The sequence below is a fragment of the Penicillium arizonense genome (genome assembly GCF_001773325.1).
Source record: "Penicillium arizonense strain CBS 141311 chromosome Unknown PENARI_contig012, whole genome shotgun sequence".
NCBI classification, from domain to species: Eukaryota; Fungi; Ascomycota; class Eurotiomycetes; order Eurotiales; family Aspergillaceae; genus Penicillium; species Penicillium arizonense.
In genome coordinates, this window is record NW_019173289.1 from 479,974 (window position 1) to 495,253 (window position 15,280).

The following is a 15,280-nucleotide window of genomic DNA, read 5'->3' on the forward strand; positions in this document are numbered from 1 at the left end:
TGTTTACCTCTAAATCCGCCGAGAAAGGTGATATGTCTGCAACCACATCTACAGCCACACACACACACACACACACACACCACATTATTGTCCCATCCTTCCCATCCCACTATATTATCATGTGAAACAAATCTATCGATGTATTATCCCATTGAAAAACAAGGATATGGTATGGTAGGCTATATGCATTACTCCTCACAATCCATCAGTCTATCTATCGTCATCTGTGCAACAAGTACAAAGCCAATCCTCGGCGATACGAGATGGGATCAGGCGAGCAAGAGAGGAAGGGAGAGGTGGTGAGGTAGAGGGGGAGAGAGAGGGAGAGGGAGAGGAGGGAGAACGCTCGCTCATAAGCATAAATAACAAAAAAGTGAGACGAGATCAGACAACAAATTCAAACAGACGACAGCCACGGCCAAGAACTGAACTGGATGCGTGGGTGTTTTCTTTTCTTTTCTTTGTTTATCCATGTCGGTTTAATTCTTCCAAATGAGGTTGGATTGAATGGTCACGCGCGCATTCTTACTCTTGCAGGATATGGGATATGGCATAGAGGTGCTGCTCTATAATCCCGCGACATACATCAATCCATAGCCGAGCGTGACGATGACCACGAATGACATGAGACTTGCTGGGATACCGCGGGTGAGGAAGTGGCGGACTTGGAGGTAGCGCTGGCCTGTTTGGGGGACTTCGGTCATGATGGCAGCTAAGAAGAGGACATTAGGTTAGTGGAAGGTTCACCAAGTGACAGTCCCCGGGGGGAGGGAACATACTCATATTGGGGAAACCACTGGTTGGCAATGCCATGGCGACGGAACACATCAAGGCACTGGCCATGACCAACAGATTCGGGTGGGGGTTCTCCATGTTGACGCCGATTTGACGGACGAGAGGGAGGATGATCAGGGCGGCGACGGTGTGCGAGATGAAGGTTGCGATGACGAGAATCAGAGCGCTGAATACTAACAGCACGCTGTATAGACTGAGGTGCTCGACGCGGGCTGTGATGCTTCCGGCGATGGTGTGCAGCAATCCTGAGGAGGTGACGGCCTTTCCTAGGCATAGTCCACCAGCGGCGAGGATGATGATCGTCCATAGGAAGTTGTTGAAGTCCTCTTTGTTAAGGATTCCTGTTCCGAAGAAGAGAACCAAGGGGATGATGGCGATGACGCCCATGTCGCCGAAGATATGTTCAAGTTGGTGACTGGCGCACCAGAGGGCGATGGTCATGAGGGTTACAATGCTGATGAAGTACTGCATTCCGGTGAAGCGGTCCTTGACGGGGCGGATGGGGATGACTGTTGCGTTGCGGCCCGGTTTGAAGGTTGCCAGGAGCAAGCCCCAGATGAGCAGAATGGAGATGATGCAGACGGGGAGCGCGATGAAGAACCATGTTCCCCAGCTGATGTTGGGATACATGTTCTGCAGGGCGATGATATTCTGCGGCGAGGCAATTGGGGACGCGGCACCACCAACGTTGGCAGCGAGCGCGATACCTAGCACGAGAGCCTTGGCGAAGTCCGACTCTGGGGGCAGGTTGCGCAACAGGGGCTGGATGATGGAGTAGCAGAGCACAGGCGATGCGACATTACTAATCCACATGCTCAGGAACATACTCACGAACATGTTGGTGAGCAGGACAACGGATGGCTTCGATCCGGCTTTGCTTAGCACGAACATGGCCATGCGTCGCGCGATATCATACTTGGAGAGTGCTGCGGCGATTGCGAAACCACCAAGGAGAAGCATGATGACGGGCGTCCACATCGCGGAGAACACCATGCCTACCGACTCCTTAGGCCCCAGGCGCTTATGGGGCTTGTCATCTGACCGCATAATACCAAGTACAACAACCAGGAACGGAATCAAAAGCGAAGTGACGAACAGTGGAATGGCCTGTCAGATATTAGCATGCAATCAAAAAAAGATGGAATAAGTATGTCATACCTCAGTAGCCCACAGAATGCTGACGAGAACCAACATAGCCAAGCAGTTCTGCTGCTCAGGGGTCTCCATAATCCGAAGCGAGAGCATCGCACCAAAGACAGCAATACTCAAGACCAACGTTCCAAAGCTCAGACTACAGAACCATAGCGGGAAATGGAATCGACCCAGAGGCGTCTTGATCTCCTGGGTGCGAATTTCCTGTTTATCACCCTGGCGTCGAGCAGTGGCAGGATCCTCATCACCACCCAAAAGTGTCCGACGGATACCAACGTTCGCGGCCTGAGCACGGCGTTCGATCTCAATCATCTCACGCCAGACGGTATTCCGCTCCCAGACGATTTGCTCTCGCAAGTGCAGACGCAGCTCGCGCCTAGCCAGCTGCTTGTTGCCCTTGGTGACAATGCCGGCGTACACACTCTCAACACTATCAATATGGCTATCGACAGAAGCCATGGTACTCTCGATAAAAGGCGCTGCCGGGTAGACAACAGAAGCCAGGTAATCGCGGCGCAAGTTGCGGTCCAGAGTCTTGTCGTATTTCTTCAGAGCCTTGGAGAAACCAGTCTTGTTAAGTTCGATAAAGGACCGAAGCTCACAGAGCGAGACATAAACCTCGATCAGGCGCTTCTTCAACGAAATCCCGGCGTTATATAGAGCCAGGAAATCCTCATCGTTGAAATACGACTCGTGGGGCTCGCGTGCACTCGACTGGCCGAAGTAAGTCGAGTCCGTCAGATCGCCGTGCTGATCATCAGTGCCAGACTCGAGATCCGTCGACTGCGCCATTCTCCGGCGTTGAGCAAGCGTCGTCGGCGATCGATCATCATCGCTATCGCCCTCGTCATCGGCCATCGAATCGTTGCTAGCAGCACTGGATCGCCGGCGCGGCAGATGAGAAGTACCGCCATTCCGGCGGAAGTTGGCCTTGATAATAGTCTCGCTGACCGGATCCATATTGACGCCATCCGTCTCGGAAAGATAGATATGAGCGTCCTTGATAATCTCATCGGTAAGCTCGAAGATCTCGGCCTCCTTCTTCTGATAGAAGGTGCAGATCTTATCCATCTCGGCATCAAGTGCCCGCTTAAAGATCCCATCGGGGTTACTCGTCTGAGCACCAAGCAGAGGCGCAGACTCAACATCAGTAGTGGACTGACCCTCAGTGCGGTTGACCTGCTTCTCAAGGGTGTATATTCTAGCCACAATGCAACATTAGCACACGAAACAAATCTCCAAAGACAGTATCCGCCATGCATGCACCGCGGTACAATGTGCAATGTGCAATGTGACACCGACAAATCTCCTGCACATGAGCATCGCATCGGTATCACACCACACACAACCACCCATCTCCAATCCAAACCCGGCAACAGAAACAGCCAACTTACAATTTCTTCAAATTGCTATACGCAATGTAATTCGAGCTCCAATCCGGCACAGCATTAAACTGCACACTATGCGAAAACTTCATCTTGGCGGTACTTCCAGATCCAGATCCAGAGTCAGTTCCGGTATCGGTATCGGTATGGGAGTCGACCTTCCGCGATTCTGAAGCCTGCGCACGACGTCGAAGAGCCTCAGTCCAAAATCTCAGACGAGTAAAGCGGACACCGGGCGGCCGACGCTGACCTTCAAAACTCTTCTCGTCCGCAGCCTCGTCAAGCTCTAGCACAAGACCAGCTAGCGCAAGCGCCTGAGAGTTGGCTGCAGGAGTAAACGGCCTTGTATTTAAGGATGAGGGCTGAGCTGTAGCAGTGGGCCCTAGGTCCGGTCCGGTAGCGTCCTGGGAGGGGTGGTTGTACTCGACAAGTTCAATGGAATCGGGACGCGTGGGAGCCACCGTCGTTGGAAGGCCGGAGGGAGATCGGCCTGGGTCACCCAATGAATGGGGGGGGTGGGGAGAAGCGAGGGTTCGAAAGGGCGAAGTGGGCTAGGCTAGGTCGGGGACGGTGGAGGGTTTGGTGATGGTGTCGGGTCAGCTGCGGTTTGAGGGTTGCACGGCTGTGGATCACCCTGCTTGAAGATGGGAATAACTCCGAAACACAAGATCAACTGTCGCTTTCGCGATGTCTTCGATGACTTCAGGGATCGTTGGCGGAATGGCTGAGGTAAGCGGGTTTGGCCTATCAGGTGGGGCGCTACACAAAGCAGAGAAATGTACTCCGTAGTTATTGATGTACTCTGTATAAGATGTAGAGATATTCGTAAAACTGATCTTATGCAGGGCGGATAAGCCCATCTGCTAGACCCTCCAATGGAAAGAGGGGAGGGCGCTATATATAGAGTCTGGCTTACACTTGAAGATATGCGACTAACATTGATACAGACCGTTAGTCAATAGCAAGGAATGACCTTGTCGAGTTGTGAAAGAAAGCCAAACCCATTTGACGGGACTAATAAATGAACTAATAAATGTACAGATGCAGAAGTGCTCATAATCCAAACCCCAGAAGAACAAACACAGACCATGGCCAATTTAACGACTGCGCACACCCAAGTTGGCACGACCAGAAATACCAATCTTGTGCTGCTGATCTCTCTTGTCCCAGACAGAGCTACGGCCCTCAGCGACGGCCACCAGCTCACCCGCAACGCGGTGCGCGAACAGAGCATCCTTGCGCTTGTCCGACTGGTCGAGAATCCACTTGATAGCGGTGCGGCGACGCTGGCGCAGAGTCAACGGGTGGGGGATCTGCACGGCAGTACCACCACCGGCGATACCCTTCTGCTGACGGATTCGGAAAAGAGGAGCGACGGAGTCGACGATCAGGGTGAGGTAGAGGACGGGGTCGAGGGGGAGCTGGGAAGCGGGAGGAGCACCGAGGAGACGGCGGCGAGGGTTCACCTGTGGAGGGGCGGCGGTGCGGAGATGGTCCAGAACGATGGACATATTCTAGACGAATTAGCTAAACCGTTCCCAGTCAAATATCCATCGGCGAGAAAGAGATGTACCTTTTGCGCCCGGGTCAGTTTCCCACTCTCCATCATCATCTTAGTGAACTGGTCCTGCAACGTATCGTAGCGTTTCCGGAAGTTCAATGTGCGAATGTTGCTAGGCAGAACGGGCTCATCGAACTTCAAGCCGGGGTTCTGCTCAAGAGCCTGCTCCTGTACCTGCTCAATCATGCTAGCAAGAGCAGCAGCAGCCTCATCGCTAGCCTCAATGCCCTGTCCAGCTCCGGCACCGGAAGCGGGGATGAACTCGTTGTTAGGCTCAACGCCCTGCACATCCGGCATGCGGCTACGAGCCGAGGTCGAGAATGAGCGCGAACCACCGGCCTTCTTAAGTTCGTCCCGCATAATCTTGGGCATGTGCTTCATAGCATCCTTATCGCGGCTGAGGATCTGTTACACCAATACCAATACTGTTAACACGGTTTCCGGTAAGGCCTAGTCACCCTGGGAGCGGGGTTGGGATATTTCTCACCTCCTCAACTGGAGTCCCTTGGTCCAGCTCTGGAGTGGAGGGGACACCATCGCACCGCTTTTCCTTATCCATAATGCGCGAGATCTCAGCAGCCTCCTCGCTAACATGGGGGAGCTGGTCCGAAGTCGGAAAGGTCTGCTCATCGGGCTGGGGCTCGACCTTCTTCGAGCCATCACGCGAAGAGTTCCATCGCTTCTGAAGGGGTACGGACTGGACAGCGCGGAATCGAGCTGGGCTGGCGATGCTCCGGGGTGAAGACAGTGCGGGAGTGGTAGATTGGCGGAGGGCCGAGACGGCCTTGTTCGCTGTGAAGAGGTTGAGCCGTGGTGGCATTGTGGTGGCTGTGAGGATTGGCCTCGATTCAATTGTTGTCAATCGAGTTGAGTCGAGATCGAGCGCTGTTGGTGAAGTTTGCGGTCTCCGGCAAATTTCCGGGATGCGCTTAGTCATCGCCAAGACTTCTTTGTGAGGTCATGCATGAACTGTAGAAGTGTTGGAAACAGGATTGTTGGAGGGGTAGCTTGTAATGTGAGTAATTGGAGGTTGTCAAGCTTTGGATATTCTTTAGCCAAGCACTTAGTTCCTGTTTTTCTATAGAATATGATACACATGGGAGTTGAGAAAACAACTATATATTCAACGGGATGATGACCCCAACATGTTTATATTCGTAGATTTCAAAAATGAGTTATCCACTATCACACAATATAGAGACAAAGAATAAACCAAATACCTATGGATATGGCCTAATAAATCCAACAAAGATAGCAGGATTAACGAAGGATATGAGTCGACAAGAGAATCCGAGGCAACCAACACCTTTACCTACCTAATAAGTAGCATTGACCACGGGCATGAGCTCAGCACCATTCATAGTGTACCGAGGCATTTAGTATACATGACTGATCTTGGATTCCACGATAAGTGCCGAAGAAGTGCGTCATCACCGGATTATATCTGCAAGGCAAAGAATTGTTCATTCCGACTCAAGCGGATCAAAACTAGAAACATATAGACACAAGAAATTTTGATGAGAATCGGAAAGTACATACAGCACAAGATGAAAACAAAGAAAAAACAGTAGTCAGTAGACAAGACAAAAAAAAAGGGATATCCACCCAAATAATGACCAAATCAAAGATCAAACCGCCGCTCAACCCAGCTTAGGTAGCAACATTATCAGGATAGACATAGAAAGCCAGAGCAAGAATGATATACATGCCAAGACACATACCACCCTCAAGGTAATTGGACTTTCCGTCCTGAATAAGAAGCGTAACAACCAAACCAGAGATAAAGAAAGCAACCGTTTCAAAAGTCTGGAAATGCAACGTCATCTCGATACCCATGATCCAGCCCAGGATAACCAAGAAGGGAGTAACAAACAGGGCAATCTGCAAACTGCTACCAATGGCCACACCAATTGCCAGATCCATCTTATCCTTGTACGCAACGACCACGGCAGTGACGTGCTCTGCGGCATTACCAACGATGGGGATGAGAACTAGACCGATGAATGTCTTGCTCATGCCGGTCTTCTGGACAATGCTGTCGATACTACCGACGAGGTAATCGGCGCAGATGGCAACGAGGATGGTGACGACGATCAGGGCAACAGTCGCAGCCCAGGGGGTCAAGACGCGCTCTTCTTCCTCTTCTTCTTCATCGGCGGCGCCGTTCTCGGCATCGCTGCCGTTCGTCTCTTCGAAAAGGTCGGCGTGTGAGTGCAGCTGGAAGTAGAGGTACATGACGTAGATAATGAGAAGGATGATGGACGTGCCGTGCGAGAGGATGAGGATGTTCTTCTGCGCATTATCGTCCGGGCTTGTGGCGTTCTCGCCGGGCTTGGTGGTTGTGCCGTTTGAGATTGCTGCATAAAGGGTGGCGGGGATGATGAGCGAGGCGGATGCCACCGCCATGAGGGAGGACATGGTCGATGCAACGGTACTGTTGAAGGTTTGTTCGCGGAAGCGCAGGCCACCGACGAAGAAGCAGCAGCCTAGCACGAGGAGGATATTCGAGAGAATGCTACCGAGCATGCTAGCCTGGACAACGCGGACCTGGTTATCCTTAAGAGCAATAATGCTGACCTGTACCCGAAAGCCCATTAGTACACAAATATCCCATCAGATAACCAACTCGAATCAACGGGGTCAAACTCACAATCAACTCAACAGCATTCCCAAAAGTAGCATTCATCAACCCACCAAGCGCCTGACCCATAGTAGCAGCCAACTCCTCAGTAGCAAAACTAAGCAGCGAAGCGAGCGGAATAATAGCAAAGAAATTCAACGTAAAAACAGCCGTCGAATCCCATCCTAGAGCACCAGCAACAATGCCCAGCGGCACCATGACAAGGAGCAGATTGACATAATCCCGCACAAGAGTCTTCCACGTCAAACGCACGACATGCTTAGGCCACGCCACCCACACGCGATTATCCTTCGGGTGATGGTGATGCTGTCCATGCTCCTGCTGCTCGTGTGGCGCAAGACCGGAGAAGGATGATGCCCGATGGGAGCCCAGGAGCGAGGTTTGCTCGCTCGGGCCGTTGATGTTGCCGTTGCCGGCGCTTCCTGATGACATTCTGCGGCTGGATCCGAAGCTATAGCTTCGGAATTGGGAGCGGAAGTTGACGTGGGCTGTTTGTTTGGGAATTAGTGGGTTTCCGTCGCCTGACGGAGCTTTATATAATGATGTAAAAGGATGAATAGGATAGTTGGTCTTGATAGGGAATGAAGGGATCACTGATGGTGATTATGGGGGTGATATGGGACTCCAGACTTTTCCAGAAAGTCGGCAAGGAGAAGGAGATAAAGGGGAGGGAAGAGATCACTAACACATTTTTCAGGAAAAGCCAAGCTTCAAAGGAAATGAATTGGCGGGGTTCAAGCCACTGAAACCCTGGATACGCAAACCTGGAGGCGACGTAACTATGGATGAGAAGAGCACAGCCTCACAGCTTTCCAAGATGACCGGGAGCTTGGACGATCTGACTCCACTGAGCCAGTTGGCCACACACGTGATTGGCGGGCTCAGTGCCAAGGTTACACTGCCACAGTCGGCCAAGACGCACGGACAATTTGTTTCGCATATAAAGTTGGGCAGAAGTATAAGTACTCTACAGTGAATGACTAGACTGAGATCCTTGTAACATTAGGAAATATAGTATAGACTATGCGGAGATAGGAACTGCAACACATGGTATCTATCATAACACCAAAGCGAACCCCATCCACAGGGAAACAAAAACTCAAAAGTCAGAGAAAAAAACACTAAAAGAAGAATACATCAGGTAGTAAATCACATCAAGAAAGGATTTAAAGGAAGGTCAAGACTCAGGGGGAATGAAAAAGAGAGCCATATCGGAGGGAAAAAAGAAGAGAAGAGAAGGAGAAGAAGAAGAAGAAGAAGAAGAAGAAGAAGAGAAGAAGAAGGGAAGGGAAGGGAATGGAGAAGAGGTCATTACTCCTCCTGCAGCGTGCCATTAGCTTTGAAATCCATCCGGCTATTCTTGCGACCAACTCCCTTTCCCTTGAGCATACTGAACCGCCGGAAGACAGAGTCCCGCATGCCACTGCTATTCCCGTTGGCACTGCCATTGCTGACGGGGGACAAAGGCGCCGTGCCATTCGTCGTCGTCAGCGTGACGGTGTTATTGGTACTGTCCCTTGTCGCGGGCCTGGAGTAATCACGCGTGGGCGGGAGTGTGGACCAACCACCGCTGGAAGCAGGTGCTGGGCGGTCCGGGCCGGCTGCACCGGAAGCTGTTGGGCCACGGTGTTGGGAGCCGGCGCGGCTGCGGCCATCGTGCGATTGGGCGGTTGTGTCTCGGGAGGGATTGCGCGAGGGTTTTGTTTTCAAGGAGGTTTGGGAGTCGTGGCCTGCGCCTGCGCCACCGACGGATGGGGAGGAGCCGTGCTTGTGTGTCTTGTCTCCACCGAAGAAACTGCGTCGTTTTTCGCTGCGGCCGCCGCGGGAGTGGCTGGTTGTTCGGCTGTGGATTGTTGCCGTGTCATCGTCAGCTTCTTCTTGGTCAACTATCAAGCCCTTGCTGTCGGACTGCTGGATTGTGAAGATGGAGTTGGAGGCTCCGTGGGAACGCTTGAAGGGGTTGATGATGCTGATTCGGTGGCTGACGGATTGTCGCTCAGAACGTTTGTGCGTGTGGGCCTTGCCACGGGATGCGCGCATCAATTCCTGCTCTGGGCTGGCGGTTCGCTGGACAGATTGGTGTCGGCGAATCTCGCTTGAGTTGGGGGATTGGCGGGCTGTCTGGGTTGGCGTAGGCGAGGAGTATTCTACCGGAGTAGAGGTGAGAGAAGCCAGCTCAGGTTCAAAGACATCTTCGAAGCGGCGGAGAAGTTCAGCCTGAGTAGCTTGATGAGCGGGACGCTGGTAAAGAGAGAGAGCATGCTTGATGGCCAAGGCGTGGTCGATAAGTGCTACAGCGAGCGCATTCTCCATGGGGTCTGCATCCTCCGGCACTGCTTCTGCATCCGTAGCATCTTCGTCCACTTCCTCCAGAAGCTTCTCCCTCGCCATCTCAGCATCAGAAAGGAACTGACGATACAACGCCACACAGTTCGAAGTAGGCGACCTATTTTCCAGCAATTGCTCAAGGGCTTCAGTCAAATTAGACAGCGAAGAATCCTCACCAGACGCAGCCCGACGCTCAAGAAGCTGAAGCTCCTGCGTCTTCCGCCAGGTCCGCTCAATAGCGGTCTGCAAAGGAGACAGAGCAACCTCCTGCGCAGAAATAATCTCACTGCGCCTCAGGATATTGGGGAAAGCCTCCGAAACAGTGAAGATCAACTTCTCGACATACTGCTCACGAACATCCGAGCTACTCGTGTGTCGGCGCGACGTAGCCGAGAATCGAGAAGGATCCGAGATGAGCAGATGTTCACGCACAGAGTGCGGGATCTTGGACCGTTGATAGACAGGGTGTGTCACGTCACGGTAAGCGCTGACAGCACTGATCTGCAAGAACTGGCCTTCGTAATCGGGAATCTCACCAGCAGACGTAATCTGCGCAGTAGGGTGTTCGCGCTGCATGCGGTCCACGAACGAGGCCATGCGTTCTGTCGGTGATCCCTCGAAGATGAACTCCTTGTCGCGCAGGCTGGGAGGGAATCCGAGACCCTTGTAGGCCACGCGGAAGTACCGCGGGAATTGCTTGCCGCCTTTGGCGATGCAGTCGTAGATTCGAGCCATGGAGCTCTGGGCTCGGGACAGTTTGGCAAAATCCATTGTTGTATGCTCGTAGTGGGCTGCGAGCTCCTTGTAGCATGCCAGAGCGGGGGCCCAGGCCATGGCGTTTTCGAAGTGCTGGATCACGGAGAAGTACAGTGCCTCTCTGCGATCAAAGGCGCTTTGAGCTGGTAACTCGGGAGTGAGGAGTTCTGGCATGGCTTTGTTGAGATCCCATTCGTAGAGGTCTGCGTGGAACTGGAGGGCGAGACCGGCTTCGGTGAAGTTGCCTGCCGCGGCTTGCGCTTCGGCCAGTTCGTGGACGTAGCGAATGAAGATATCCTCACGACCCATGTCCTTCATGTACTCCATCAGCTTCAGAGCGTGGAGACTCTGAGTTGAGGCCCCGCTCTGAGAAGCCACCAACAGATCCAAGAGTTCATCAACAGTTCCAACAAGGCTCTTGACAGCATTTGATAACAGTTCATCAGCGATGGTCTCATTCTCGAAGAGATCCAGTAGCTCGCCAACGAAGATCTTTTGGCTGACGCTTTCATTCATGTGCTTGGATTTGAATAGGGTATCCAGACTTGAGATGATCTCAGTTTCAATGATTGAGATGTCCTGGTTCAGATCCCATTCGCTGAGAATCATAGTCTGGAGAATCTGAACAGCAACATGTCGCAGGCCGTCGTGAACACTGAGACACAGACCAATAATCGGAGGAACCAGGCCAGGAACATACTGCACCTGGTACCCACCAAGCCGCTTCAGATTGAAGCGCTCCCTCTCATCCTCTGTAGTCTCCCAGCCAATAGCTTCCCAGGTAGATTGTAGCAAGTCTGCGCCTTGCTCGCGCACATCACCAGCAATCTTCCAAACAGCTCGTCGCTTCTGCTCGGGAAATGTCTCCAGTGCCAAAACATCGCTAGAGATCACCTTCAGCAATGTTGTGAAGAATGACTCCCACAGTTTGGTATCAAATGTGTCAGCATCATCGGGTGCCGGGAGGAGGTTTTCAATCAGCAAAACAGCAATATGTTCAAGACTTTTGATGGTCGCACGGTGGTTGTACACATGAATACTGAACCAGGTCTCGGGGTATGCCTGGCAATCGAGGATGGAGTTATGAGCCTCGAAAGTCTGCGCAACGAATGTTGCGAGCTCCAGCTCTTTCAAGGATGGAAGTATGGGAGACACGATCTTGGCGATAGCAGCCATGAGGGCAGACAGCTCCACCAAAGATTCGTCAAAGCTTTGAGGAGTCTTGGCGGTCTTCATCTGGAATGGGAAAGCCTTGCTGAAAAGCAAGGACAGGTATTCCGTCTCATCAACTCCTTCGGCTGAGATAGCACAGTATGAGGCAACTATACTGGGCATGAATCCATAGAGCTGAGGATCGGGTTGACTGAGCAATTGAGCAACAATCGAACTGCTCAATCGGACCTGATCACGATACAGGTCCGAGACAGTCGAGGTAGAACCCCAGTACGGAGCTAACCAGCCAATACAGCTGGAGATCAACGTCTGTCTCTCCTCACCGGACGCGAAGAGCTCGAATTGGGTGTAGTTCTGGATCAGAACCAGCTTATAGAGTATCAACATGCCCGTTACATCTTTGCATGAATCCATGAAACTCAAAGCAATCATAACCATTTCATCCTTGTTCAGTACCTTGGAGAGCTCGGGCAGCCAGGTATGGAAGTGCTGGACCACAAGTGTTTTGCTGCCTACCAATGCCGGTGATGGGTTCTTCATCAAGGTCTCTAGAGACTTGAAGATTGTGTGCATGTCTCGGTTGAAGGTGGACTGCACCGCGGTGATGCCGATGCCTTCTTCCTTGGCCTTTTGCTGCTCACGAGCCTTAATGATGAACTTCAGTAGATGGCGTCCAACCTTGAATGCAGCGCGAAGACTGCGAGATTGTTGGCCGTCGGTGCCTGCATGCAGAAGACGCAGGTAACTTCGGATGAGGCATGGGGTGACGAATGGGAAGTTGAATTGGTTATCGGCGTAGCGGTCGACCAGCGGACCGAGATTGAATCGTCGATCGTGAACGATCCCCAGGACAGTGACTAGGTTATTGAAAATCAAATTCTCATATTCCTCGTTTCCGGCATTCTCCACCAGGATACCGAACAGTGCATCGAAGACACCGCTGAGCTGCTTCACGATTTCGATCTCGGGAACGAATAGCAATCGCTTGAGTGGATCCAAGACCTCGTCTACGGGACGTTCCCGCCAGTTTAGTAGACTCAAAATTACTTGGTCCTGGGAATACTCAGTGCTGCATAGGTGAGTCTCAAGGTGAAGAGTGGCCAATGGACCAGTTACATCTTGATCCTTGGCAGATTCATTCTTGCCGAGCGCACTCCAAGGGAGGTTCAGATAAGCACCTTTTCCATTCTCAATGCTGGAAGTTTGCTTATCATAAGCATGCAATAGGAGGGAATGACGACCGTCCCTGATGAAAGCCTGGTGGTCCCAAAGGGGCATCCAAGCAAGTGCAAAGGGGAACTCAGGTGCGTTCGCAACACTCATCACGATATGAGAGCCTGGAATCTGCTCTGTGGGAATCTTAAGACGGATGGTCTGGTTCCAAGGTGTGCCCCGCTGAGCGATCGTGGTACGCCATGCCGTATTGCAGGTATTAGCAGACGAAGGGTATACACATTTGTCGATGCGTCCCCCCTTGGCATCACGGACCTCAAGGGTAAGTTGCAGGTTGTGGAGACCTGTTGTCGCCTGCAGAGGGATCTGACCAGCTTGCGGATGAGACAGGAGTGCGTCTGTGGGGAATACAGCCTGAGATAGAGTGACGTAGATGTCGGACCGCGGCCGCGTAGGAGCCTTGGAGAACCCAATACGCTGTGTTTGCACGACATCGTGCATAATCGTTGGGTTCTGACGGATCAGGGCATCGGGGTCACTGCTGATGAAAGGATGCAGATGGAGATGTAGACGCGCAGCAGGATCGCAACGCACATACCGGCCAGTGGGACTGGGGAGCAATGTACGAATCAGCTTGTCAAAGCCCTCCGTCAGTCCTTCGCCGTCTTCACCATTTTGACGTGGAGACCAAATGTTGATCACCTGCTCCGCATCTCGATCTTGCCGGAGGATCGGCGAGATCTCCAAGATCCCAACACCAACAGTGCGGATAGCCAAGATCTCCTTGGCCGGGGTGGATTGAGCAGTAGTTTGCTCTTTGATGCTGGACGAGCTGCTCGATTGTCTCGGAAGCCCCTGGCCAGTGGGACTTGACTGATCCAGGCTTGGCCCGCGAGTCTTTGGTGTCCACATCATGCTGCGCCGGGTTCTCAGGCTACCCTTGACTGATGGCTGAATGCCACTGGCTCCTGCGGCCTTGGCCGGGGCCGGGCTTTCCCGTGAAATCGAAGATCTTGAAACAGGGGTTGTATCAGTGGTGGATCGTGTCTCTGGAGCACGGACTGTAGCAAGTAGATAAAGCTGGCGCCCATTGGCAGATCCATCTCCGATATCTGTGGCAGCCAAATCGGTGAAAAGAGTCTTCAGTTTACTGCTTTGGCTCATATTGATAAACTTGTCAGGAGACGGGATCTCTAGACTAAATGTCTCCGACAACGGGCTCAATACACCGGAATCTGTTCGCGAAAAGAGCTGGATTCCGATAGTCACAGGTCCCGGGGCATTGCCCGATACTGCATTAATCTCCAGTAGCAGATGGTGAAGCGCTGTGGCATCGGAAGTGGAGGTAGGACGGGAATCCAGCATGCTCATCTCGGACTGCAGCTTCGCAAGTTGGATAGCAGAGTCCTCGCCTGTTAGCAAGCGGCCCCTCTGCTCGGGATCCCGCACAATAACATCTCCGCTGAGCATTTTGTTGGCTTTGACAAGCTTCCACACAGTCTCATCCCGCAAGGCTTCCTTCTCCTGGCCGGTCAAAACGTTGTGTAGTAATTGGCGTCTCGCGAAATCTAGTTCCTGTACAATTGTAGACATTTCCTCCAGCACATCATACTGCCGAGTCAGAAGGAGTTCATGCAAGTTCGTCGAATGCCATTCGCGCAGGCATGACGCGATCTCATCAACCAATGGCTCTGTGAGGGAAGTCGGGGTCTCATCGCCGATTTTTAGCATCGGAACTGGAGCAGCTGGTTTGGGTGCATTCGGGTCGCGGGGAGAAAAGGACACGGGCGTGTGCGGGATCGAGCCCGAGCGCCATGTCTGTACAGATCGCGGACTGGACAAGTCTCGCTCCTCGGTCTTGTGAATGACAATATGGGCAGGCTTTCCCTTTTTCGCAAACACCGCATCCGATACCTCGGTACCCATGTACGACTCAGAGTACACCAGACTGTTCCGGGACATGAAGTCTCCTTCAAGCCCGGACAAGGTCAGCCGGTCGACACTCTTCCGATTACCATTGAGCATTGCTTTCTGGCCATCGCCGTCGCCGAGCACTTCCCGAATCTCCACGCAGTTCCGCGGGAAGATACCCGAGAACACGCGAGCTTCGAGAGTCTGGCCTTTGGTACTCGTCAATCCCGCCAGCAACGACGGCGGTGCAACGAGGTATCCTCGACACCATTCGCCGTCCTTTCCACCCTGTTCAATTATGTATAATTCATCGCCAAGTTCCAATGGTAGGTCGGCCGGGGAGGAAGGCTGGAAGGGATATATGGCCACGGCAAAGGCGATGCGAGGCAGCGGCCGCCAGGGCAT

The 15,280-nt window shown here is 52.6% G+C and overlaps 2 protein-coding genes across 2 annotated transcripts; both read right to left on the bottom strand.

The window, feature by feature from the left end:
- Positions 1-566: 566 nt before the first annotated feature.
- Positions 567-5,713, bottom strand: PENARI_c012G06367 (putative plasma membrane phosphate transporter Pho87; the record flags this gene model as incomplete). The annotated part of the gene is made up of 7 exons (XM_022632933.1): positions 567-712; positions 780-1,902; positions 1,954-3,148; positions 3,342-3,822; positions 4,447-4,846; positions 4,906-5,298; positions 5,381-5,713. 7 exons carry the CDS (start codon positions 5,711-5,713, stop codon positions 567-569), a joined length of 4,071 nt encoding a protein of 1,356 aa, XP_022487244.1.
- Positions 5,714-6,543: 830 nt separating this feature from the next.
- Positions 6,544-15,280, bottom strand: PENARI_c012G05549 (guanine nucleotide exchange factor DCK1; the record flags this gene model as incomplete). Its single annotated transcript, XM_022632912.1, has 3 exons — positions 6,544-7,470; positions 7,544-8,022; positions 8,926-15,280. The coding sequence occupies 3 exons, from the start codon at positions 15,278-15,280 to the stop codon at positions 6,544-6,546; spliced, it is 7,761 nt and encodes a 2,586-aa protein (XP_022487094.1).